The following is a 27,707-nucleotide window of genomic DNA, read 5'->3' as shown; positions in this document are numbered from 1 at the left end:
GACACAATATGCCTTGAAGTTGCAACTTTTTCTCCAATGAGAACTCACTTGTCTTGGTATTTACAATTGGAGGAGAGCTGCTTTTCCTAGAGTGGCTTAAAAAATGAATTCTATCTCTAGATGATCTTGGTGGTCTGCTAAAACATAATGATGTTAATGGGTAAGCACCGGGTTTGCCCAAGAGACTCAGTATAGCGTGCCCACTGACGACACAAGTGTTGCTTTGCTTGCTAAGTATGTCTTCCTTTTGTTTTTCATAAAAGTTTTTGTTTACCTCTTTTTTCTTCTCTTTCATTTTCCCTTTTATTTTATGTGTAGATTTTTGGTCTTTAGAACATTAAAAAATCTAAATTTGTATGATTGGGACTTATTCTAGTCATACAAAGGTATATGTTAATGGGTGAATTTTTAATAAATATTCTATACTTTTGGAAAATGCTACTCATCATTTGGTTGAATATGATTATGCACATGACTAGAGCATTTATCATTTGGTTGAACATGATCAAGACAAAAGGATTGCTTGCTACAGCCAACCCTTCCACAGCGGAATAAAGAAAGACTTGAGATCTCACATTGAAAACTTGAACGCGAAGTCACTCTGTGTACTTACAGAGAGAACACGTCAGAAATGGAGAGAATGCGCACACGTATTCAGCCAAAAAAATGTCATAAGTAGAGGTGATGTCTAAGTACAAAATATAGCCAAAACTGTGACAACCACCTTAGCAAACCTACAAGAGTTCTGTTTGCTCATGCAACTGTTCTGAACTCACGTAGATCACTGCGTGTTCCCAATGGAACTTCAGTGGCCACTCTAGGTGCGTCTTCTACAGCTCTTCCTGTGCACCACGATCCGGCTTCTACAGTGGTCAGATCTGCCCCTTTGTGTGCTCATGGATTGTTCAAAGACGCCAGGACTGTGAGAACTGCTGCTGGTGCATATTGCCACTCTTCTGCTTCTACCTGATGGCTTGTCTGTACCCTGGAGTGGACTGCCCAGAGACTGAACTGCTGGATGGGCATATTTATAGGGCCCTAAGGCCCCCCATATCGGAAGGCAGCACCCACAGTCTGACCGACCTGGGTTCCATGTCAGCTGACTCAGTCTGTGGGGTTCCAGGTCAGCCGACCTGCCTCCTGGCCTATTTGGGGCCTATGCTGTAGGCGCTTTGCTGCTGATTACTGCACCAGCCCTTGTAGCCTTTAAAGGTCGTGTATCAGCCCTGATCATACTTCTCCAGTCACACTAGCTGCTGCTTCCGTGCTGCTGACCTCCCTGCTGCAGATGTTCTAACTTCTGGACCCTGTTACTGTTGCTGCCATACTGCTGGCAATTATTGTACCTGCCGTACTGCCCCTATTACCGGCTGCCCTGCCGTACAGTCCTGCTATTGCATTCTTGTGCTGCCCTGCTGCTGTACTTACTGCTATGGCAGGGCCAATGAATCCCCCTGTGGCAGTTCCAAAGTCTTCCCATGAGCTACTCCTTCAAGCTCTCTCAAATCTGATACATGAAGGTATGTTTTCTGCCCATGTGAGCTAGTCTGCTACCAACATGGCAGCCCTAATCATACTCTCTTTGTCCCAACCTTGGTGTATGCCCTCCTCAGATGGGGTCCAGGGACTCACAGGTGGGGAGGTGACTTTATTACAAAGCATTGATAAACGAGGTATATATAAAATTCAGATGGCATACAGAAGCAATTTAAAGAATATCCTTTGGTATTGTGTGCCATGTGTGTTCTTGGTCATTGCCAATTTTTATATTAATCCTATTGAAGGTGGAAGAACCTCTCAAAGGATCTGAGATGTCATTTGTACAAGGTAGTTAGACATGACGTTGGATGGTGATCTTGTTTAACTTGAGTAGTCAGACACATCCTCCAAGTTCATCGGTGAATAAATTCCTTGGCAATTTGTCTCTATCCAAGGCCCCCCTCTTCTGAAAGTCCCAAAGTATCATCTATGTGTAGAGGAACTTATGACGTAACACTCTTTCTATATATTATAATGTATAAAATTTTCCCTAGTGCAGTTTTTTGTGATCACTTGCCAAACTTTGGCTAAGAAAGCCCTGTCTTGACTCTTGTTAAAATTTTGGTTATGTTTCTTAACTTTGGATCTAGAAACGTGAAATTTGAACCTTTTGGGGAGGCTAAATTTCCTTCATTTGGTTAACTTTAGCTCCAAAAAGGTTGTAGGTACTAGAACCTATCTTTGAATTTCCTTTTGCTGGGCTTTGTTCACTTGATAAGACGTTTGGCTTGGAGTCAAGTTGTCTGTGTGTTCGTCTTCTTCCCTATTACAACTCAAGTATATTTGAAGATATTTCTCAAAGATTTTGGGCTTTAAAGTGAAAGTTGCTTAAGGCACCATGCCAGAAGAAGCACCTGCCTTGAGAAAGAATACTTTATCGTCATGCTTAATGGTGAGAGTATGGCTCACATAATTCGATATGGGTTCAATTTGATAATGCCATCGTACCAACAATAGCATCAACATCTTTTGTAAGACACCAAGAACTCAATGTGATTAGCATAACCTTGCATATTTACTGGAAGCTTCTTAGTTGTGGGTTTATCTCACTACATTCTGAGTGCTAAGGAAGCATTGGCACAATGCTCATGAGCAGCAGTACCTATTGTGTGCCAAAAGTGTGAAACCCACATAATGTAGGCTCAGCTCCAACAAGACACTATGCCTTCATCAAATCACAAATGTGAATTGCATGTACGCTTTGTTCTTCAACAACCACATGATTCACACATGTTGGTTTCTTTCTAGCTTTTGGTAGGGCTCCTCATGGCTCATTTTCCTTTTCTAATAGAGAATCTAAGAATTTATGTGCTCTAGCACAATGAATACAAAGACTTTTGCTCTTGGAGCTTCAGTTGTATTATAACCTTGGGTATCTAAGGGATGCTTTATGTCACGAGGGCGTGAGTTCTGGCGCATGCATGTTGGCCCGCACGTGGGTAGGATCTTGGGAAAACAAAGAGCGAGGTCATGGGTTGCTTGATGTGCTAGAACCCCTAGCAAAATTGTGGCTTGGGGGTGAATTTGGGGGTTTGGGCCCAAGAGGGGGCAAAGAACCCTTAGGATCCTCAAGTTTGTCATTGGTTTGGTCCCACTAGAGGGGGCAAGGGGCAAATGAGCTTTAAAGTTGGTCATTGGTGTTGACCAACTAGGGCTTAGGGGCAAATATTAGCCCTTGGTGCAAACCTAGACGTGGGCTGCCATATGGCATGCCCATGCATACCAAAAAGGAAAAGAAGCCTTTGGAATTACTTGGTGGGCTGGCGACTGAAAAAAGGACCTCACGAGTGTTTGATGGCAAAGGATCGACGCATGGGGAAGGAATGGTGACGCCGCGGACTTTCCACGATGGATAGTCAACAGATCAGCTCCCGTACGGATCCATACACGAACCAGGCTGCCGTGCAGCGGTATGGACTGTATGGACTGTCCATACGATGAGAATGGGCGTTCATTGGGCAGGCTGTACGGAATAGAGCAGCAGCTAATGCACAGGCTATTTGAAGGAGTTTCTTTGCTGTAGTTCGGGCTGCTTGAAGGCCATGGACTGCAAGGTGTTGACCTTGAGGTTGTACGGGCTGTACAACACCCATCCATTTGCATTTGTATGGGCGACTGTCAAAGGGGTTGAATGAGAAGGTTCTCAGCTTGGTAGGGTGCCCATGGGATTCATGAATGTTTTGCATTAGCTTGTGGATGAGCTTGGGTTGAGCTCCAGGCTGGTAAAGGGTTCATTTATGCCTTCTAATGATTGCCCGTGGGCATTGGGCTGTGTTTTTGGAGTAGACTTGCTTGGCAGGATGGTTCACAATGAATGCTTGCGGTGGTTGTTCGTGTTTCTGAGCATCGTGGGCAATTTAGTTATGCTTTCACCCATTTTTTTGGGTTTTCTAGTGAGTCAGTGGACACTTGTGGTTGGCTGGAGAGTGTGTAGTCCTGCAACTGCTGCTAGTAACAGCTCTTGAGTTCTAATGCAGGTGTTTGCACTGAGAATGGATGCCTATGGTCACATGGGGGTGAGAGTAGAGTCCCGCATGGCTAATGTTTGTGATACTGATGCCTACTGAGAGTAGGAAGAACACTGAATGCGAGTGGGTTTGAATTCATTGTGTATCCTATTTGCTAGCTTTGGCTGGTAGCATGTTCCGTGTGGGAATATGTTTTTGGTTTCTTCAGGAGATGACAGACATAGATACGAGAGCTCTTTACGTCTCATCAAAGAGCCACCACGGTGCCTGGATACACAGAGCTTGCATCACACTGAGGCAAAAACGGCGTTTAATGCTTGATCGACAATGCAAAGCATATCAGATGGGCACAATACTTTGCACGTGCCTCAACCTAGGTTTTATTGACTTGCATGCAAAGTGGCGCGCCCATCCCATAAGTACTTGTTCGGATAACACACCTTGGAGCGCGTTTTTTGACGGTTGTGCATAACACTAGGGAAAAATGCGTGATCGACCATGCAAATCATATCCGATGGGCACAATACTTTGCACACGCCTCAACCTAGGTGGTATTGAGTTGCATGGAGGGAGTGGTTGCTAGGCAGACGGCACATATTTGGTACATCCTTGTTGTGCTGAGTAGGCAGGGGTTGGGAATCCATGCTTGGAATGGGAAGTATCCCTGGAACCCTAAAAGGGATGGTACAGGTGTGACTGCCATAGTGTTCACTGTGTTGTGATGCCAATTCTCTTATGGAAATCAAGTTGAAGTTTCAAGATATTTGCCACCTATAGGGTGAGAGACTATAGGTAGTGGCAGTGCTGGACAGTTGAGAAAGTGTAGGCTCTACATTGAGCAGATGGATGGCTGATTGGGCACTAGTGACAGCTATGGGGAATTGTGTGGCGAAGTGTGGTCACTAGTGATAGTTCCGGGCTGTGTGCAAGCTTCCTGGACTAGCAATGGAGACCTACTGCCAGGAGTGGTGAGAGCAGTGAACAGTAAAGGCTATGCAGGTTATGTAGATGCCCAATGGGATGTGGAATCCCCCATTTGTAAGAAGGAATGTATCCTTTATGTAGCTTGGATTTCAAGGCCTCTCACCTAATTAAAGAAATACCGAAAGGGGCGCCAAGATTTGGGGCCAATCTGTGTTTTTGTCTTGGTGCGGGGGCACTCTAGCTCCCAATCTGCTGGTTATACTTTTGTTGAATTGTTATTGTAACGGTGTTGGCTGGTTACTTGTTAGTTTTACTGCCCTTTAATTTATTGAAGGCCGGTTTGATGGTTCCGTCGCCAGGACATCACCAACTTTCTCAAAGGGGGTGAGTCAGTGGTTGCTTTGGTGAGGAGACATCGCCATCTTCTTTAAGGAGGTGAGCCTGTGGCTGTCTCTAGTGTAAGTATTGCTTGCTGTAATTGTATTGCAGCAAGGAGAATTCAGCAATTATGTCACATAGTGACGAGGATTGGGATAGGGAACAAGAGTCCTCCCAAGATGGGCAATCTTTGTTTGAGGGAGCTTCTGTTGATGATGATCAGAATGCCGATAGGCAGCCTTTTGGACCTATGCCATTGAATGGACAGCCAGTAGCTATGCTAAATGGACAGGAGGCTCCATTGCAACTGTTTATTCATAGTCCTGGTGTTGATTTGCATGGCCAAGGCATGGTTTTCAGCATGCAAATCAGGGACAGCAAGTTGTTCTGCATCCCTTAGTGCATCCAGGATATTTTCGTGGTCATTCTGTGTTTCAAGCAGTGGCTGGCCAAGTTGGGAATGGTCAAGGAATGCTTGAAAATCACCCTGTTGGTTTTCAACCTGGAATGCAAGGTATACAAGGGATTATGCTTGGGGGTATGAAGGACAGAATGCAGAGAGTTATGAATGGAAAGACTAGCATGCAGCTAGGAATGCAAAGTGGAATGCATGGCATTATGGGAGCTCCTATAGGCATGCTTGGTATGCAGCAAACCCTGCTATAGGTAATGGCACTGTTGGTCAGGCTTTTGTTGTCACTGTGATGTATGCGGGAATAGCATTGGTGAAATTCTCATGCAGAATGGACGGGTTGTTGCCTACGAGAGTAGAATGTTGCAGGATGCTGAAATAAATTTGCCAAGTATATGAGAAAGAGTTGCTGGCTGTGGCTCTTGCTCTCTTTGCATGGGATCTTTACTTGCTAGGGACTGATTTCACTGTGCAGACAGATCACCAGACCTTGAGATATTTTCCTCACTCAGACTAGGTTGTCTGAGAAGCATATGTGTTGAGTCCTGAGTTGGATGCAATGAAGGACTAGTATGCAGAGGATGGGTGGTCTGCAAGGTGTTATGAGCAGTTGTCTGATGGACAGCAGCATTTGCGTTATACTTTCAGAGATGGTTACTTGTTAGTTTTACTGCCCTTTAATTTATTGAAGGCCGGTTTCACTTTATCCCTCCCCAAGCTGGCTGAAATCTGTCCTTATTTCAATGTTTTGGTCCAGCTGGTCCCTTGCTGAAACCATTCTCAATCGACCTAAAAAATATGGTATTTGGCCAAGTAGACAAGAAAGTAATTTGTCATCAATTTTCTTCTGGACCAAGATGGACATGTATGCCAAGTAATGTTAGTATTGAAAATAGTATAAGTGCAAAAGACGCCTATGGTTGTCTTCTATCGAGGATTTTATCTCTATATATCAGACACTCCTGAACACACAATTCCAAGTGAAAGGCTGACGTTGGGTATTATTTTTGCCTTGGGAAATCATGAATATTGTTGTAGAAGATAGTGTTAGGTTCCTTCTCTTTCCTTCACAACAGACATCAAGTTGAGTTTAACAACTGGCTTTGTGATGCCAGACCTCTATGAAGGCACATACGAGAAGCCCTCTTGGGGTGGGGGAGAAGAGGCAGCACTGAAAATGTCTTGGGCATAGAATCATGGGAGTGTTACAAAGATTGGATGGACTAATCTCCACCTTTATAAATACTAGTTTCTCCCAAACTTTGATGTATGAATGCTCTTTCGGAGCAAAGGACCTTTTGCATTTAAGTGCAGTGGAATTCAGCGGCTGTGGATCCAATGTTATCTAAGCTCATCTAGATTGATTCCTCTTGCATACTAGATAGTTCTAGGAGAATTTGTGTATCTATAAAAATAATGGACACCTTTCCGATTCTTATCTATGTTCGTAATGTTCTTTAGTGATACAAGTTGGGTTGACTGCCTTTCTTAGTGAAGCATTGCCTTCTCAGTGCACCTAGTGGCAAATGGAAATTCTGTATGCTTTGATTTGTTGATGGTTGGATATATTCTTGCTCAATCATCTGTCCAGCTCAGGTCTATTTGAAGGGAATGTGGAGCTCTATATGCTTGCTTCCAAACTTTTGTTGTCCATGCTTTAAAATCTTTATTCAGATTCTTTGAGGGAGATGTAGGTATCTGTGCAGATCACACTTTTGTTAGATGCTCAGCTCTAGGATCTTTATTGAAAGGATTCTTCTATCAGACATGGCCTAAAATTTTATTTCTCTGTTTTAGCACTGCCATAGTTTCCTAGCATGGACTAGGCCTTAGAGTGAGATCGTGGCTCTTTGAGAACGTTAATCTTTTGCTCAGTCATAAGGGGAGCCAGTTCTGTAGCTGCAACTACTTGATGCCCTTACCTTTCATGCAGCAGAACACAGTTCCTCAATACAGCCATGCATGAGGTAAAGAAAAGACTGTGCTATAGAGATCTTCATTTCAGTGCAGCAGCTGTGTACATAATTCTTCAGTTGCATTGCAGAGACTGTTTGTGGAACTATTTTTAGAATACATTTTCTAGTTGCTAATAATAAACATCTGTACAGCTCAGGATGTCTGCTCCTTAACTTTTTCATGGTAAGAATTTGTTGTTTTAATTATGTTCATTTAGAATTTCCGTCTACATCTAGTGACAGATGGTAATTTGATAAGTTTTGCCAATTCTTAAGAATTCTCTTGCTTGCGAAAGTTTGGCATTTCTACCTATACTAACTTTCTTTCACTGAGATAACTGTCTGTAGTTCACCTAATGGTCAGACTCTTTCTAATGAAGCAGATGACTGCCTTCTGGGAGGAGGGACTCGTGTACAAACCTCATGCACTCCTTACATGTGTGCCTATTAATTTCAATTCCAGATGTCTCTGGGTAGTCCACAGGGGCCTCTGCTGGAGAGTTGTCAGATATCCGTCTTTAGACACGATGCTAAGGATCCAAAAAAATCTTGTAGAATAACTAAATTTGTGGGTATTCATTCCTTCGTGGAGTATTGTTATTTTTTTTGGATAGTGAAAGTAAAGCCTTAAGCTTGACTGTTTTTGTTTGAATACTGAATCAGAGATATTAGATTTTACCATGATTTGATCTGAAAAAGAGTCTTTAAAACTCTCTTGCTGGAGACAAATCACAATGTGTAAATACTGTAAAAAAATTCATTCTTCAGGCTTATAATTTTAAGACAGTTCACTTCAATTGATCTGAGGCACTCTATGTTGTTCAAACGTGAAGATGACAAGGAAAGGTGTTGGAGTAAATCAAATTTATGATGCAAGGGCCTTGCGAGTTGTGGTGGGTGATGGTGGTGGTGAGCTCCATGTTCCTGCTGTGGAGGGATGCTACAATATTTTGAGTGTTGTTCACAGGTGATCCCTTGTTCATCCTGCTCCAGTTGCCAGTCTAAAGTATTTCTCATTCATGTTGTAGTTTGTTCTCACAGAATGTGGACCTATATTTTAAAACTAAGGACAGGATCATGCCTATGAAAAGTCTGTCTAGAAATGAAGTTTTGGATTGCATAGAATTATCCAATAACTTAGCCCAAACATAGGAGTTATGGAAGTTGTGAATACAATATTAGGGACATTAATGTGCCTATTTCATACAAGGTCAAGGCACTAGAATTATCTGCTTGATTTTGATTTTCATGATACGTTTGGGCATGTTCCTGGACGTAGAGGCACATGTAAATGGACATCACACAGGTGAAATGAACATAGATGACAACCTGGGACTTGTCCATGAGGTCTTTTTTGTTTAATATAGGTAGGCCTTGATCCCATTCTTTCTTGATCTCATTGCAAGGACCTTGACAGCCTCATTTTGTTGATCTCCTATACTCATAAGGACGTTGATAACCTCTGTTGCTAATAGCTGCGTGCTTGATAATCAATTCTTCATGTAAAATTGAACCTTTCCTTTGCGGTATAGCAGGACTGGTGATTCAGTCGAATGCCTTCCCAACATTGTCACCAGGAACACATTTCAGGGCTCCTGAAACGTGTCGGAGCCTGATACATTACACCATGGGTGAACTCTTTCTAATTTTTAAGTATACAGAAAGACCTAATTTGATGCCACAGTGCCATTTCAGTGAAGCCGACTCAGGGAAATCCTGAAATGTTTCATTTTGATACAATCCAGAAACCTTGAAACTGTCTCACTGAAACGTTTCATTGTGACTGAATAATATTCCCAACATATACCCCGGCAACAACAATTCACTCAAAGCTGAAAATCCAGAGACCATGGCAGGCTGTAGAGCAAAGAGATGCCCACCTTCAAGTGAAGGAGTTTGGTGAGTGTACATAAATGCCATATAATCAAAGCTCCACGCAGTAAGATTGAAGGTCATAAATTTCAGATTGTGAATCTTGAGTTGGCTTTTGTATGTCAATGACCGCAAACTACCTAACAAAGATCTATCATGGCATCAATCCGTTTTGAGCACAAGCTGACAGCAGGAGAGAGGTTAGTAGCCAAATCTAAGTCCTTAAGTGGTATTCCTTGGCCTCAAATTCTATTATCAAGGTGACATACCCAAGTGGGCTACCCACTCAAGGACTCATTGGCCATGTGCTCTAGAACACACGAGTTTGTGGGGCCTCTTCCTCTACAACATCAACTTTGTTTTGAAATATCTCTTCTATTCTTGTTTGTAGTTGCCTGTAGATGCAGGCAGAAGGTGAGCTCGGACGTGTACACTTTGCAGGCTATAAGAATTGCACTAGGAAACCTTAACAGCGTCCTTCTCTCTACGTGGAATGGAAGCAACCCACTTTCCACATGGAGAAACTTGAATTGGATCTTTAGTAATTGCACCTTCAGCTGTTTCCATGACGCCCTTCGACTGTGTGTGGCGCCGCACATAGTTAAAGGGACAAGGAGACATACAAGCTATTGGGGGAGATGGTTTCTTCACAAAGTCCTTAATGACGATCTGTTGGGTGTCACAGTAAGCAAGCTTGCCAAGGGAAATGATGATATGCTGTTTGAGCTCTATGCAGAGGGGTGGGGGGTCGGGAGGGCGAGAAGGGAGGGCTTGGGAGTGAGGGAGAGGGTAGGAAAGCCGATGGCAATGGCGATGGCTGCTACTATGGATGGAGACAGTGGAGTGTGTAGTGAGACAGGCGACCTTTATTCCACTTCCTCTGCTGTGTGCGGCGCCACACACAATTATGGGAATACCCTTCAACTTTGTGCAGTGGTGCCCATGTTGCAAGCTTTCATCCAGTCTCGTATGCATGTGGCAAGAAATGCAGGCGGATTGATGTTGCCCACATTTTCAAATCCCCTTTAAGGTTTGTACGGTGAGTGTGGAAGGGGAGGATCCAAAGGAGGTGAAAGGGCCGATGAGGATGCAAAAATGGATGAGCATTGAGGAGGAAGGAGATCTTGGAGAAGGCGAGCAGGTGAACAAGGCAGACTCAGTGAATGGCGTGGTGGTGGTCGGGAGGGCGGCAACATGTAGCTAGTGCAAAAGGAGATAGAACCAAGCAACATGGCCTCCCTTTACTGTGTGCGGCGCCACACACAATAATGGCTATTTTAGCATCAGATATGTTGTAGCAAATGTGAAGACTTGGTGGTTAATCACTTTGAGGTGGAATAATAAGAAAAATTGTTTATACGTGTCCCTCTCCTAATAAATAAGAAAAGAAATAATGATATGAATCTAAGTGGAAGGACATGAAGTAGAGGCAATGGGCTTGCAGATGGTCTTCTTTAGGTCTCATGATCCTTGCTCTTGGCATTTACATGCACATTTGGTAGACACACCATTGTTATCTCCAAGCAGTATTGAGCATCTCAATGCAAGGCAGCCACTGCCACTCTATTACGGGTAATGCTACACAAGGTTGTTCCGAACTTTGCATTGCACTAGAGTAAAAATTGTGTCGACATTCCGGCTAAAAGTCCATGGTGGATTCAAGATTTACCATCAAGGATCGTTGAAGGTCAAATGTGGATAGAGGATAAAAAAGTACTCATGACAATGACAATTAATGGTGAAAGGATCCATTTGAATGTAGACTATGGTTGCTTTGTAGAAATTATCCAATTAACCAAAAAAGTGCAACCTTGAAAATAGACTCGATTGTGAAATTGACAATCTAGTGTAGGTAAGAGGCCGAAGCTCTCTTTTGGCGGACCTGGAATTAGAGTCTCTCTCTCTCTAGTCGTGGTTGCTTTGCAGGCTGGATGGTCTGCTCGCCGAGTGCTTTGCGTAGGTGGAGAGGCTCGTTGGATTCCGGTTGTTGAAGACCATTGTTGAAGCACCGTTCGTTGGAGGTTGAGCCAGGTCGTCGTAGGTCGTCGGCCATTCTGTGGGGACGTGGGCTTGTTGGAGCTGGCTGTTTGTTTCCCGGCTGTTGAGGGTGCTCCTAAGTCGTTGGCTGGAGGTACACTTTGATAGTGTTAGCTCCTAGCTTGCGCTGGTCTTCCAAGACTGGTTCATGGTTGGTCTTCTTGACGAACTCGTTTGCTCGCACCTAGGAGCAGCAACGGCGGAACCATGGCTACTTGTCAACGCTACCCAATGCTCGAAGTCTGAGGTGAGCCAAGCTCTCGCGTCAGTGCTCGCCATCCATTCGCCTCTCCTTTGCTCTGCAGGAGTGGAGGGGTTTGCATTTTAGTCTCGCAGGCGGTTGCATCAGAGGTGTATGACCAGGGGGAGCTCATTACAGGCAGAGCAGTTTGGATGGGATTACGGACGGGAGATTCTAGGATTGGGATCCTGAACGTGTATGCCCCAGCTTGTAGACAACAGCGTCCGGCCTTTTGGAGGCGCTTGACCGATTGTCTCCCCGATGTAGACTTGTGGATTGTTGGAGGGGACTTCAACAATCTTGAGCTTGGAGAAGACAAACAAGGGGGTGCTTCTTTCTCTGAGATGCGTGCGGCGGAGAAGAGTACTTGGGAGCAGTTTATCTTTTTGGTCTGCGGCAGGGATCCCTGGAGGGAGGCTGAGTTCTCAAGGACCCCTGGCAGTCTTAGTTTCTCCTTTGGCTAGGGCTGAGAGTAGAGGTGGCAAACAGATAGCATTTGATCAGTAAATTTTGCTGCCAAGATGCAAGATCAAGCTCTCTAAGGATTATGAATTCGTTGGGGATCTCTTGGCACTGGACATGGGCCCAATAGATGCTGTCCTGGGCTGCCATAGCTCCAACTGATATGCTACCTCTTCAACCTTGTGGATGATCTTCTAAGGACCATAATACCTATGAGCAAGCTTTGTGTTGGTATTACCTTTCAGCAGCGAGGCATAACGGCTCTTATGGAGACGCAAATGCACATAATCTCCCTCTTTGAAAGACAAATATCTCCTGCGTTCGTCCACATATTACTTTTGCTTGGCTTGGGCATTCTGCATATTCTTTTAAGCCAACTTTAGAAGTACATCCATCCTCTAAAAGTCATTCCGTGCTTTGCTGATTTTTCACAGCCATCTTAGCAATTGAAGAAGGCATCCCAACCTTGCATCCATACATTGCCTCAAACGGGCTCATGCCGCTGGCATGATGGATTGCTTGAGAGGCTGGATAGGTTCTACATTGGTGATTGGGCCATGCATAGAGGTGGTTCCATGTGTATTCTTGCAGGGACTACCCTCTCAGACCACTCACTGATTGTGCTTCATTTGGAGCAGCCCCGTCGAGGGTTCCCACAGAGGGGGGGTTGCATCCCAGATGCGCTGATGCAAGAGGAGGAGGTGCAACAGGTCATTTCGGAGATTTGGCAGCAGCGAGAGGACACTCCGGAGGGTGGCTGGGCATCCTGGATAGCTGAGGCGATTCAGAGGAGCAGTGAGGAGCTCCGCACCCAGGCTCTCCGCCGTCGTTTTTCCCTTCAGGAGAGAGAGAGAGCTTTGAGGCGTGACTTAGCCTCCATTGAGCATCTCAAGGAGCAAGACACGAAGTCCCAGTGGCTTGCTGACAGATATGAGTGTGCACGTCTGGAGCTTCAGGACACGGAGTTGAGGAGAGCTAAGTTTTATTACCATTCTGCCTGGCTCGTTGGGTACATCAAGGGGATAGGATGTGCCGCCAGTTCTTTCAGGCCACAGGGCCTAGGTCCGTAGGTGCCCAGTTGCAGAGACTGAGAGGCGCTAGAGGCAGGGGGGTTTTGTACCCTCATGAGATTATGGAGTTGGCTTCGGATTTCTATCAACACCTTTTTCAGGCAGAGTCGTCCCCCCAGGTGCAAGAGGCCCGCGAGGAGGTATGGGAGCATGTCCCAGTTGTGGTCTCTTAGGGCGTGAGCAGCCAGTTGGATTCTCCCTTCATAGATGACGAGCTTCGGGAAGCTCTCAGGGCACTTCCGACTCATAAGTGCCCAGGGGAGGATGGGATGTCCCTGGTCTTCTTCAGGAGCACTGCTGTCCCTGAGCAGAGGTTGGATTTGTTTGATTTTGAAGGGAGGGGACTGCTCGGACATTCGACAATGGAGACTGATCACTCTGCTAGACACCGATCACTCTGCTAGACGTCGCGTTCAAGATCTTAGCCAAGGTCTTGAGTTTGCGGCTACGACCCCATCTAGTCGACATCATCCACGACACGCAGACAAGTTTTGTCCAGGAGCGTAGCATCCTCGACAACATCTTCACCTTTTGGGAGGCGCTGGATTGGTGGGCCAAGGAGGAGGTGCAGCCCCTTGCGATCCTGCTGTTGGATTTTGAGAAGGCCTACGATCGGGTAGAGTGGTCCTTCTTGGAGGGCACGATGCAGAGATTAGGCTTCTCAGACAGTTGGATCAGAGGGGTCTCCGCCTTGTATGTAGGGAGTTCCAGTCAGATGTTGATTGGTGGGTTCACCGGGGAGGCCTTCCCGCTCACCCGCTCCGTGACACAGGGCTGCCCACTGGCTCCCTTCCTCTTTCTCTTTGTCGCGGAGGCGTTGGGCTATTTCCTGAGGTCGCAGACAGTTGGCCTTAGAGGGATGAGGCTACCGATTAGACAGGAGGAGGAGCTTCTGGACTCGGAGTTCACAGATGATATGGCCTTGTATGTGGAGGGTTCAGAGGAGAGTTTGGATGCGGTCAGGGGGGCTCTTGAGGTTTATTCCACCGCCTCAGGGGTAAGGATCAACTGGGGCAAATCGGTCGGTTTTCTTTCAGTGACTGAGGAGTCCCAAGAGATTCTTCGGTGGGGCGCATTGGTAGGCTTCAAGTGGATCCCGAGTGGCCAGTCGGCGAGATACTTGGGATGCCGTGTGGGCATTGACATCTCCCAGAGCAGCAGATAACCCCGGTCCTCGAGAGCGTGAGGTGCAAGCTTCTTTACTGGAGCTTAGCCAAACTCTCTTTGGCAGGCAGGGCCTTGGTGGGGCTAACCAGGTTCTGTTGGCCACAGTCTGGTACATAGCCTCTTGCTGGCGTTTTCACAGGGGTTGCATGGGACAATTGAGACGCTTGGTCCGTAACTTCCTTTGGGTAGGATCAGATGGCACTCGCAACACCAGATTTAGAGTTGCGTGGCAGACAATGATACTACCATAGGCACATGGAGACTTGGGTATTATAGATCCAGAGATGCAGAGCAGAGGCATGTTGGGCAAGTTGATAGTTAGGGGTCTCACTCCAGGCATGGAGCCTTGGAAACTTCTCTTGTAGCGCGATCTCTTGAGGAACACCCCCCGCACAGGTGGTCAGTGGTGGCAGCCGTCCCACAGGTGGATCTTTTCGGAGGCCCCTCTCATGGGGAAGGGCTCACCCGTGATGAGGAGTCTCTTGAGGGTCTGGCAGCGGATCTCTAGAGGTCTCATCTGAGTGAGCCCTTGGTATGCGGAGAAGTTTGCACGCCAGCCGCTTATTAGGCACCCAGAGGTCAGAGACCAGGATGGTTTGATGCTAGGGCAACGGCTACACATTGGCTAGGCACAGTGGGATGGCGGCCCGGCTCGCTCCCTGCGAACATGGTCTAGACTCCCAGCAGAGGCAAAGGCACGATTGGAGGTCCTTTCTCATTTGAGAGGGGCGGGCCAGAGGATGGTGGAGATAGAGGTAGCTATTCTGGACTCTTGGAGGGAGGGACTGCAGGTTTTCACTCCGGCACACTGGCTAGGATAGTTCTCTAGGACGGGTGTACCTCTGAGGATTCAGCTGTGCACGTAGTCACCAACCCCTTCGAGCACACGGTTCAATGATGTGGGACCGGGCGGGCTACTGCAATCCTGGATCACAAGGGATCATGAGATGGACAGGGTGTTAGGCTAAGTGGGTTGGTAGAGGGTCAGAGTAGTGGGACGTTTGGGCAAGGAGTGGTCGATCCATCCTTCTGAGAGAGAGTGGAGGAGGTGCCTTTCTTCTCGTACACCATGCAAATAGGACGTCGCCTCCAGATGGGACGCAATGGCCTGGACCCCTTTGCGGGAGAGGCACTGGATTGCACAGGAGGTGCCCGAGGAAGTTAGATCCGGATTTTGGGCCCGCCTGTGATCTAGCCTGTGTCCACGAAAGATATCCTATTTCTTTTGGATGGTCGCACACGAAGGTCTCCTAGTGGACCCGTGGCTTGAGCAGATGCGGGTGGATGGCAGCGGCCACAGATGTACAGCCAGAGCTACGGAGACTATTCCCCACTGCTTATGGAGCTGCCCAGCAGCTCAGAGGATCTGGCTCGGAGCGCTTCGGATTGAGGCATGGCTTCAAAGCATGCAGAGAGATTTCACGTGGGGTATGGCAGCTTGGCTTACAGAGGGGGGCCACGCCTTCTCCATAGACACGGTCTCGCCAGCTTACTAGATACAGGGTCGGAGCATTCACAACATTGAGCTTCACTTGGCTACTCCCCCCCCTTCTCACCATCCCCCTCAGTCGAGAGAGGATAGTGTTTGAGAGACGGTGGCCAACATCACGGCCTGGAACATCTAGGTGGCCCGTTGCAGCTAGGTCATGGGCTAGCACCATGTTCCTCCGACGGCTACGCTGGTTGCCATTTGCTAGGATATCATCTATACACTGCGATCCATTTGGGAGCGCGACGTTCCAAGTTCTTGAGCTATCGACGATAGGCGGGCACATTTTTGCAAGGCTTGGCCTGCAAGTGTATTCTATGATCTCACGCAGCGAAGGACTCGCTGGTTGTATAGTCCACCACCGTGGTTGTTAGCCCCTGTTAGAGAGAATCCCTAGGCAGCGAGCTGGGATCTCTGGCAACAGGCGGGTTTTATTTCAGCCCGCTTTTGTTTTTGGCCACGATTGGCACCTTTCCGGTTTTGCCAATTTGTATGGTTGGATTTTAAGCATTAATAGAAGCTCCTTTTCTCTGACAAAAAAAAGAAAAAAAAGAGGCCGAAGCTTCCCAATGAAATTAAGGAGGTCAAGGATTTCAAGTTCACATACATCAAGGAGGATATTTTAACAAGGAAAGTTTTAAAACTCATGCTTGTTTTTAATAATTGCCAAGAACATTACAAGAGCAGATGAACATCATTGTGTGGATGAGTTACCTTGTTAGTATATATTGAAATATTACAAGAGCAGATGAACACCATTGTGTGGATGAGTTACCTTGTTAGTATATATTGAAATATTTTATTTGAACTATTGCCAATTTATGTTAACAAGATGTTAACATGAGTGGGATGGATGATATGCAACAAGGATATGATCCCTTTAACTACTTCAAATTCAGCATTGAAAAAAATTGCGAGGTTAGATTAAGTCACTCTATGGATACTTTGTATGCACAATCCCAATGTGTGGGATGGATGGTATGCACAAGCATATGGTTCCTATCTAGTTTGGGACACACCTTCAATTTTGGCATTGAAAATAATTGCAAGGTTAGATTAAGTCACTGTGGTGGATATTTTGTATGCACAAACCCACTATGTGGCCACAACCTTAGGCATGATACAACACATTTTAAAGCATGGAAAGGTAAAATTTTGAATATTCTAGATATTGGTGTGCTTCAAGCTCATGATTGGAGATTGGAATTTCATGTACGGCTGAGAGGAGCATTTGTATGCAGGTGGATGTCAAGCAAAGATATATTATTGTGACCTAGAAGAGAACCGATTCACAAGTTGGTGAATGTAAAGAATTTAGCCTTATTAAGGAATTCAAAATATCTATACAAGTGCAGGAGGACATTTTGCATCTTTTGCAGGCATCAACTAATGTAAGAAAGTACATTTGCACTATGTGACTCTAATTGGATATCAATGACTTTCATGGTGAAATATTTATTGCCAAGATAATAAAATATATTGGGGCATAGACATTGGGTCGTCGGGCATTAAATTCATTGCATCCAAGGAGGATATTAGTGGATGCCATTATTTACTTGTTGAAAGAACATTTAAGGTATAATTTCTTCCAAGGATGTTTATTCCCCAGTCAAACCATAGATGACTCTTCAAGATCATATGTTACTACAGATGTCAACCAAGGGGAGAGGACCAAGAGTAGATCTTGCAAATAGAATGGGTCTAGGAAATGAATATATTACAGAAAATTTCTATGTGGTTGTAGTTTTTGATGTGTATCTATCTAAAAATTTTGTTACTCAAAATTGTTATGTTTATGGCTCAAACAAATCAATGTTAGCATATTGAAGAACATGGACTTTGGTTGAGCATTTCATTATTGTAGACTACATGGATCGTGATTCTGATGGTTGTGATTATTGTCACTTATGATGTATGACTCTCAAAAAGCAAAAAAACTCTCAAACTCGCTACAAAAAAACTCATTAGAAAAATTCCCCCCAAATGACACAGCTATATTCCTAGAGGCCTTCTCCCTAAGAAATTTAATGAGCTTGGTTTCAAAGGAATAGAGAGAGGCACTACCATTAAATTACTTGGTGCCAGGTAGGCACGGATATAATCCCCACCCAACAGTTTGCTCCAATGTTGGAAAATGTTAGGAGGAAGCTACTCTATTGGAGCTACACTCTTAGCCTCCAGATCCCTTATCAGGGTTTTATTAGCTTGTGTTGGACGCATCACCTCATGTGGGTGCTTTTTTCCTTCTTATATTCGCTAGCTCAAGAGATCGGTGTGGAATTATATCTAGTCTGCATCTGAGGTTACACGTGACATGAGGACCGGAGTGGCTTCAGGAACTATAATCATACTATCCTTCTTCGACTACATAGTTCGAGTGTTACATGAGGCCAGCTTCAACGCCTACAATGGACATCTACCTGAAGAGCGTATTGGGCGACTTATGCCCATGAAAAGACAACTTTGGAGATCCTTGTTCTTTTGGCTTTTCTAGCTCAATGGAAGCCTACTCAAGACCTAGAGATAGACCTTTGGTATAGACTCCAGATAGCCAAAGTCCTTCACCCTTAGTCCATTCAGCATTGCATTTGGGATTGCAGAGAGGCCCAAGTGAAATGCAAAATCAAAGTCCCATACAATGAGTGGGAGGTGGACTTAAATAGTATCCTTCACATAATATCCCTTTTAGCCCCTTTTCTAAGCCTAATCAACCCCTAGCCACACTACCTTGGTCCAATTTTAGCCTTTATTACAGAAACATACGGTTGCCAAGCATTGGCCCAAGGTTTGGATAGGGTGCAATGCATTAATTTGGACTCAAATCTTGAGGTTGAGCTGAGTAGATTCAAGGTATGTTGCAGCAATGGTAAATTGAAGCACCTTAGCATAAAACTTAATTGTCGGTAATGTTGGTGTCTTGAATTTCTTTATTTTGTAACATATTAAGTGTGAATTGAAGTAATTTTAAATAACAAGTGTAAGAATGCTAAAGGCTAGAGAACGAACATCACTTCTACGTGCAAAAAAATGTCTCATGAAGCACAAAGGAAATATGTCTCCCTGACAAACCAAGCTTAATGGCTGCTTGAGTTTGGAAAGTTTAAGAGGGTCAGCTCATAGAACTTGACTCTAAATTACTAACGATATCTAGGGATAAGCATGCAGCTTGAGTTAGTTAAGTACAACAGGAATTACATTTAAAGTTTTCTTGGGTATACCCTAGAAACAAGCTAGGGCCTTGCATTGAATTGGTTCAGTCCCAATGGCTGCGAAGTCACGAGGAGCTAAAAATGAGAAGGTGGAGGAAGCTCTCATTTGAGTGGCGATGGAGGAAAGTTGGGTGGAGGAAGGAGGGAAGGAGAGAGGGAGGGAAAGGAGAAGACATAAGAAAGAAGCACTGTGGTGTTTGGTGGGAGTTGAAACTATTCCAATGAAGGTGTGTTCGTACAAAGACATTCTTAAAACAGTGCGTAATGCAAGTTTAATCTCTGTAGCAGTGAACGACATTTTATATGGAGATAAGGAGGATTCAAAACAAGAAAACGTAAGTCGGAGCCACTAGCCAAATGTGCAGTGCCATGGATGATCTGGGTTCGGCAAGAGGGTCAAGCGGATAATTGACCCAAAGATAGTGACGTTAGAAGGAGGTGGATGCAGGAAAGGAGAAGGAAGGAGCTCCTTTTGAAGCTGAACGTTCAATGGATACATGAGTTGGTGGGCTGATTGAGAGAAGCTCGCTGGAATTTGAAAGTCCAATGGATACATGAGTTGGTGGATTGATTGGGAGAAGCTGAGAGAAGACACAGCAATTAGTAAATTGTAGTTGGGTATTCGCTGGAAAAGTATGAGTGGGTTGATTGATTGATCGGAAAAGTACGAGTGGGTTGATTGATTGCTCGGAAGTTGCGCTTGGGAAGTGGGTTCGTACCTTGCTGTACTTTAGATTTGCCGTTTGATGGCTTGACACTGTTGCAAATTATAATTCGTCAATGGGTTGCATGACTAGTAGACATCCAACCTGTAGCTTGCTAGGAGCGACAGTCAAATTTTTTAAATATTCATACGGGCGCAACAACAATGTCAAATGTTTTTATGGGGACAACAAGTAGATTTGTAGAGGTCCTCAAGCATTATCTTGAATTCAAGATCTTGCATGGAGGACGCTTTCAGATCACATAAATTGTGTGCAGGCTCGGTCCATGTGGTAGATGACAAGAGAAGATAGATCCAAAGTTGGGAAGGAACACCATCTAGAAGGGATTGGTTGGCAAAGGTCAGTAGTTGTGTGTCTCCTACCTATTGAATCTTTTATTAGACAGAAGAGGAATTTCATCTTTTGCAAGACGGGAGAGCGGGCAAGCAGGCTAGATACACACGCAGGTTGCAAACGCAAAGGGTGTGGTCGGGCAAGGAGAAGACATAAGAGGGAGTCATTGCAAGAGTAACCAAGCTGTTTATTTTTCTCTCTCTTTCCCGTGAGTTTTAGCGAAAGATATGGATGATTGATTCTTTTTCTTATTAATTTGTTAAAGAACCAAGTGTCACATCAGCATAGCCATTTCTTCCTTTTGAGTTCCATTTTGCTACTAGTTACAGCATGGAATATGGTTTAACATACTCTCCCCTTTGCCATTTTGGACGTAAAATCTATGTATGAAGCTATATTATATCATGATGTAAATCTCTCTTGTTCATTTCTATCACTTATGGGGAGCTGGCTATGTTTGAACACTATGTGGTCTTTATCATTAAGTTGGGCTAGGAAAAAGCTAGGAGAAAAATAGTGAGTACATTGCCTTCAAAAGGGAAAATAAAATGTGGTCATACATTTCTTTTGGTCATCTTAAAAATTCGGGAAAGGATGGGCCTAGCTTATTTGTCTTCTTTATGGACCTTTCATATGGGCAACAATGTGTTTTTTGAGTGGCCCCAAAATTTTAATTGACAACAATAGCAATATATATAAATATATATAAGTGTCTACTCCACTTCATATGAGTATATGGGTTGCACATATTTGATAATGTTAACATAATGCATATGGTATGTAACATCATGGAAAAAGAGAAATTTACCACCCGATATGCATTATACATGGGATGGGATCACCCCCTATGTTTTATTCAATGATCGGCTAGCACAAGGCTATACCTAGCTGACATGGTGACGTTGAATAGTATACCACAAGGTTATATTTAGATAACATGATCAAGTCAAATATAACACAAGGGTATAGTTGGCTGCATGTTCAAGTTTGAATAATCTAGTAGTTCAATAAGTTTTGTTTTATCCTTGCACATTATGTGAAGGATGCCAAGTGTTGCAAGTACTATTGATGGTTCTATTAGATCATACTATCTAATAGATTGCACGTATGACATAAAGTTAGTAGATTATACTTGTTCTCTGTTTGTTGAAGAAGTCATATTAAGGCTTGTACACATAGTGATGGGATAAAACCTTGTTAATAAAACTTGTTTTCATGGATGTGCTATTCCCCCCATGATGATATACATGATTGTAATTGGCGTACGATCTTTTATATGGGTGTGGTTCTCTTCATTGTAAAATGGCTTTCACCTTGCAATCTATCCAAAAAAATAGTAGCATAAGTTTTAGTAAATGATAGTAATGGCTTTCTTATACACTCTTTACCGAACTATACATGTGACCTGAGTACATAATGCTATGAGTTTTTTAATAACTCATGACAACTGTTAATAGCTAGGATCCATAAGGGCCCATTGGGATCCATGAGGTCTTATTTAAGACCTTACTAAGGTTCCATAAGAATTCTTGAAATCGCATGTATCGTGCCAAAATATTTTATCAAATTATATATTTTATTTTACTAAAAAAATTGCACAAGGGAAGGGAGAGATTAAAATTTTTTTTTTTTTCAAGAAAAGTACTTCATTAAGTATGAATAAAAACCGCAGAGCAAGCTCAAGTGCAGGAGTACATCATGTCAAGCATGAGCAAAAACAGCTCAAAATGAGCAAACAAAAGTCCTTGGTGGCGGCTGAAAATTGCCACCTCATCCCTGAAGGAGAGTCAGAGAAGAAAGGACAATCCTTCCAGACTCTGAGAAAAGCAACCCTCCTAGCAGTAGCAGTCCTGGAGGTTCCCTATATGTTTGCCCAAATGGCCATCAAAGTATGTATAGTATTTGCCGAGATACTGGCCATAGTTTGAGAAGGGTGAACCTAGGAGTCCTCCAAAGCCTCTGTACATCTGGTTCTCCAAATATTCCATGTTGTGATACTAGCCAGAATCTCCCAAGATGTGTCTACGAATGGAGTAAACGGAACATCCTGGAGGGAGCATGACTCCACAAGATGTCGTTGAACAAAGAAAGCTGTGTTTATGTCATGTCCCTCGAAAAAGGCCTGTGGACCAGTGAGTGACAACCAAGCAACTGATCCCCAGCCATGAAGAAGGATGCTCTATGAAAAGTGCAAAGTATCCTAGCAACACCCTTCCAAACCATCCTCGCCTGAGTGCACTCCAAAAGGCAGTGCTGCACTGACTCAATTGTTGAGTGGCATCGAGGACGGACAAGTAGGGTCAGCCTCGAACCTGGATCTCCACAGGTTCACTGCAATCCCTCCATGAATAGTAAGCCGGATGAATAATGTGACTTTCCTATTCCTGAGGGATTTCCAAAGTCTCCTCCAAAAGTTTTTCTGCATCTTTGCATAAATCTGAAAAGTATCCCAATGAGGAGCTCTAGAGGGCCTCTAGCCTCTACAACTGAGCTGGAATCTCTTGGCATTTCTGATCGTGTAACGAAAGAAGGTAATGAAAAGTATCCCAATGAGGAGCTCTAGAGGGCCTCTAGCCTCTACAACTGAGCTGGAATCTCTTGGCATTTTTGACCGTGTAACGAAAGAAGGGCCTACAACTATCCACTCCCATTCCCTTGGATCCCACTGCAAGGATCTAATAGGGGAACCTCCATACAACCAAAGCCTCCAAGATCCAATAGCCAGGAGAATGGGGTTTGGATCCAGATACCACTGTGAGTCTCTACCCATCTCCATGTATCCTGCAATTCTGACAGACTGAAAAGGAGTCTCCAAAAGAATGTCCTCTGAAGATCTGTGGAGTCTGCCTCTTGCATGAACCTGAAAGACAGGGGTATCCTCATGTGCATCCCGCAAGGCTATAACCTGCAGAGGGATACCTGTCCTTGAAAAAGCCCCCAACCAGGTGGACTCAGAAATAGGCAAATGGTCTGTATCCATCCACTCCATTGGTATGGCTGCATCTATCTGCTGCATCCTGGCTGCACTTCCTCTGAGGTGACTAACTAAACGAGCTCTTGATCCTCTGGAAGCATCGTGAAAGCTTTCCAAGCACCCACCGTGGATGCAGGTCCCAACTCCCATCTAGACCACTACATATAATGTGACATGCCCAGTGATCTGCCATGCTCATCTAGTATGCAATCATTCCACATGACAGGCTGCCTGTCAATTTCTTCACGAGAGGAGGGTGGAACTCTCCGAAGAGTCTTCTGAAGCTGTCCCGAGCTTTTAGAATGGCAGCCATGAGAGGGAAAGTAGGAGATCTGAGATGGGCTGACGTAAAGATCCATCTAGGACTGTCCATCCAATCTCCTCCCTGAGAAGGTGTGCATGTCTGTATAAAAAAAATCCTTCCAAGGCTCGTGACCAGGCATCAAACCTCTGACCACCATCTTGCAGAGCAAGGCTCTACACTGCAAGTCTGGATCAATAATATTGAGGCCCCCTTCCTCAGTGGGTAGAATGAGAGTCTCCCAAGCCACCCTAGGGATCACATCTGAAGTGCCGTCTAATCCACTCCACAAAAAATTTCTAATAGGTCTCTTGAGCTGAGTGATATTGCTTGTAGATCGGCACCAACAAGAGCAAACAAACCGCTGTAGCCAACAGTACCTGGTTTACAACCGGCACTCTGGATGCAAGGTCAAGTCTGACCGAACTCCAAAATAGGAGTTTCCTCCTGATGCTCTCCAACAGGGGAGCGAACTGTTGTGTTGGAGAAATGCCCACCCCAACCTGGCATCCAAGATACCTGACTGAGACACCCCTCTGAATCCAAGTAAAGCCAATATCAGCACCCCAATCTGGAGTGTCCTCATCACTAATCCAAAAACCATTGGATTTGTTCTAGTTAATGTGAGCCCCTGCTGCAATGCAAAACAAATCCAAGGCTGTCCTGAAAGAAGTGAGTGTCTATGGAGTGGCATCCACAAAAATAGCCGTGTCATCTGCCAGCTCATTGTTTAGCAACTCCTCTTCCTATCTAAACGGAAGTATCAGCCCAAAAATATCAGCTTGAGCTCTAATATAGAGGCTCATAGCTTCAGCCACAAATAAGAATAGAAAGGGGGTTAGAGGGCATCCGTGTCAGACTGATTTGGATATGTGAAACTTGTCTCCCTTGATTCCACCAATGAGTACCTGGCTATGGGCTGACCTGTAAAGAGCAGAATTCCCTCTAATCCACAAATCTGAAAATCCAAAGCGAAGAAGGGTTCCCTCTAGAAAACCCCGATCTACCCTGTCATATGCTTTTTCGAAATCTAGGAGTAGAATTGCTAGTTGACGACCCTCATGCATAGCCCATTCAGAAGCCTCCCAAAATGAGAATATGTCGTCAAAAATGCTTCTGCCATGGACAGAGCCTCTCTGTGTGTCATGTATAAGATTTGGCAAGATGGGCTGCAATCGCAGGCGGATGGCTTTCGCCAAGATCTTATATAAAGTGCCCAGTAAGGTGATCAGTCTCCACTGAGACACTAAATTTCTGCAACCTCCTTTTGGGATAAGATGAATGAGACCCTTTGAGAGTGAGTCCGGCATCTCACCCGAGTCCCAAACGCCCTGCAGGGCTGAGGTGATGTAATCCCTAATCTGATCCCAAAACATAATAAAAAAGGAAGGTGTAAGTCCATCTGATCCTGGACAACTACCCTTATGAAGGGCATAAAGAGCAGTCCTGAACTCTATGTTGGTGAAGCGTGCATCAAGTGAGGCTCTCATACCTCTATCCGCCAACATAGGAATATGTTGCCAAATAACTTGTCTAGCATCATCTCTGGCCTATGAATCAGGATCTGCAGTTAGAAGGGAGGCATAGTAATCTGAAGCAATCTGCATGACGGCATCTGGGTGTGTCTGAAGTACCCCGTCTGAGTCAACAAGCTGGAAACACTCTTCTAGGGCCAAGAGTAGAGAAGAACTGCTTGTTGACTCTACCTCCGATCTGCATCCAGAAAGACTCTCTGGTGTGAAAGGCATACTCTGCTCTGTGATCTAAAAGTGTTTGCTGATAAGCCCTTGCTGCAACAAGGCGCTCCTGAATCCAAGCATCTGTAGGCCGTTTCTCCCCTTCTCTCTGAAGAGCTGCCAGCTGTTGTCGGATGGAATCTCTCTCTTGCGAATCTCATCTCTCCTAATACTAGCAACAAAATGATAAAAGCTGCTAATGTCAGTGAGGGCTGCAGCCACATCTGATAGGAACGATTGCCCACCATGTAGGTGAGAAATCCAAATCCATAGCACTGCCTCTGTGAGGCCCTCGTCTGCGTAGAAGGCATCTGGAATCCTGATATTGGTATAGCAGTTGAGGCTCTGAAACCACCAAAACAACCGGAAAATGATCTGAAGTGGACACCCCAGCGCTGATGCATACTGTCCCACCTCTGTCCAGTGCCCAATCATTTACATAAAATATGTCAATCCGTGCGTGGATAGGCATCCTTACTCCCCTGTTCAATCAAGAAAACGGAAGAGACTGTGGCTGAGTGTGAAAAGCATCATCATACCAAACATCTCTGCCACTGAACTGAAAAAGGAAGGCATCCCATGCTGCTCTCTCCAGGGAGTGAATGCCACCTTCCCTACCCACTCTTTTGTCTGAAGGCATATCAACCATGTTGAAATTACCCCCAATAATCCAAGAATCTGCAATATGTGACCAAGAGAGCAACTCCTTCCAAAGGAGGACACAATCCCCTGTCAAGTTGGGTGCATAAAGGTTAAGGAAGCCAACCTTACGCCCACCAATCATCAAAATAGCCCACTGTGCTCTAGAGGAGACTATGACTCCGTGTCCAATGACCAAGGGGTGCATCGAAGAAGAGATAGAAATGCAAAAGCCTCCCTTGGTGCCCAAGGCCACCTGTGACCAAAAAAGTATATCCAGAAAAGAAGCTTACCTGACTTGGCACAATTTCTACCATTCAGCTTATGCTCTTGGAGCATAAGGATATCAATAGGGCCAACTGAAATACCTGGATGGAGTTGGTTACGAATCAGCTGCCTACGGCGGCGATGAGGTATACCACCGAGGCCCTGAACGTTCCAACTAACGATCCTCATCTATGGGAGGAGGCCGGGTGAAAGGCCCTACTCGACCTGGTGGTGGAGAAAATCCTCTCCCATGAAAGCGTCATCCTGTCAAGCGGAGGGAAATCAACTGGTGAAAGAAAACCCACTCGAGCGGAGGGGGAAACCTTGTCCAACGGAATCCCAATAAGCGGCTCCCCCAAGGTAGAGGGTACAAACTCCTCTGTCTCAAACTCTGCCAAATCTGCGAGTACTGAAAAAGAGTTCTTGTAGGAGGGAACTGGCATAGGAGTACGAAGAATCCTTGCAGCCGAGGGAGAAGGAGAAAAAACCCCCTTACCTCTATCAAGAGGAGAAGTGTGACTAACCGAGGGAGGGGGCTGATCAGGAATATCAGTGATAGAACCTAAAGAAATGGGTTGCCCCTCTTGATGAGCAGGTGGGGGGGAGTGGGGCGACCACATCTACGCCTGCAGGAATATCACCTACGTGTAACTAAGAATGGTCCGAGGTGCCTCGTAGAGGTGGCGGAGTGTCGGCAACCCTCATAGGGATCCAACGGGGTATTGATCGTACTGTGTGCGCTAAAGAAGAGGGTCTAGGTCTAGGGGTTGGTCCCGAAGGTCCTTGGCCAGAAGGGGGGGCTCCGGTAGCGCGTGTAGAAGAAGTGGGACGAGAAGGCGGAATAAACCGTTTGGGCCTTTTCTTCTTCCTTGGGCAATCCCTGGCGAAGTGCCCAAGGGTCCTGCAAATCCTGCACTGATCCTGTCTCCCAGCAACCTCGACTCTCTATCGAAAAAAGGAACCATCTGGTCGCTGAAGCATAATGTGATCATCTGTAATATCAGGGTCCGAGACGATGACCCTAACTTGTGGCACCCCATCCGATCTGACAGCCTCTGCCGCTGAAGAGGGCATGCCAGGGAGGGGGGGGATCTATGTGACCAACCCAACAGTAGCTCCTATGGACGGTAAGAGTTGATGGTAGACCTGAGGAAGGTCGGGGAACCTAATGAAAAGTGAGGTAACCTTGCTATCTTCCTCTACTAGATCGAAACCCAAAGTGAAGGGTGTCAAAAAGATCCTCCTGGAGCTCAATGCCAAAGGACTAGCCCTGAGTACTGAACCTGTTGACTCTGGAGAATCAAATACCACCTGAAGAACCCTCGTCCAAGCAGACGAACATCGATGAGGTGCCCTGTGAGGTCTCCAAGTAAAGCCGAAAGCATCCAATCCCTAGCTTGTAGCCTGGAGGGGTGGGAACCGTGGATGCGAGCAAAGAGTGAGGTGGCATACTCTTGCTCTGAGTCTGTCTTGAGTTGTTGAAGCTCGTTTTTGGAAAAGGTAATTGTT

The 27,707-nt window shown here is 45.2% G+C and overlaps 1 protein-coding gene across 2 annotated transcripts in view; it reads left to right on the top strand.

Moving 5' to 3' along the window:
• LOC147888121 (uncharacterized) overlaps window positions 1–27,707 on the top strand; it is a 140,842-nt gene that overhangs the window by 42,553 nt on the left and 70,582 nt on the right. For both annotated transcript variants that reach the window (XM_087393465.1, XM_087393466.1), the window contains exon 11: window positions 8,510–8,643. In XM_087393465.1, the coding sequence (XP_087249591.1) occupies window positions 8,510–8,643 (134 nt within the window). The remainder of the gene's footprint in view (window positions 1–8,509; window positions 8,644–27,707) is intronic.

The sequence above is a fragment of the Dipteris shenzhenensis genome, chromosome 22 (genome assembly GCF_047967505.1).
Source record: "Dipteris shenzhenensis isolate YYH24624 ecotype China chromosome 22, Dip_SZ_1.0, whole genome shotgun sequence".
Lineage (NCBI taxonomy): Eukaryota > Viridiplantae > Streptophyta > Polypodiopsida > Gleicheniales > Dipteridaceae > Dipteris > Dipteris shenzhenensis.
This window is presented reverse-complemented; position numbering and strand designations above follow the sequence as displayed.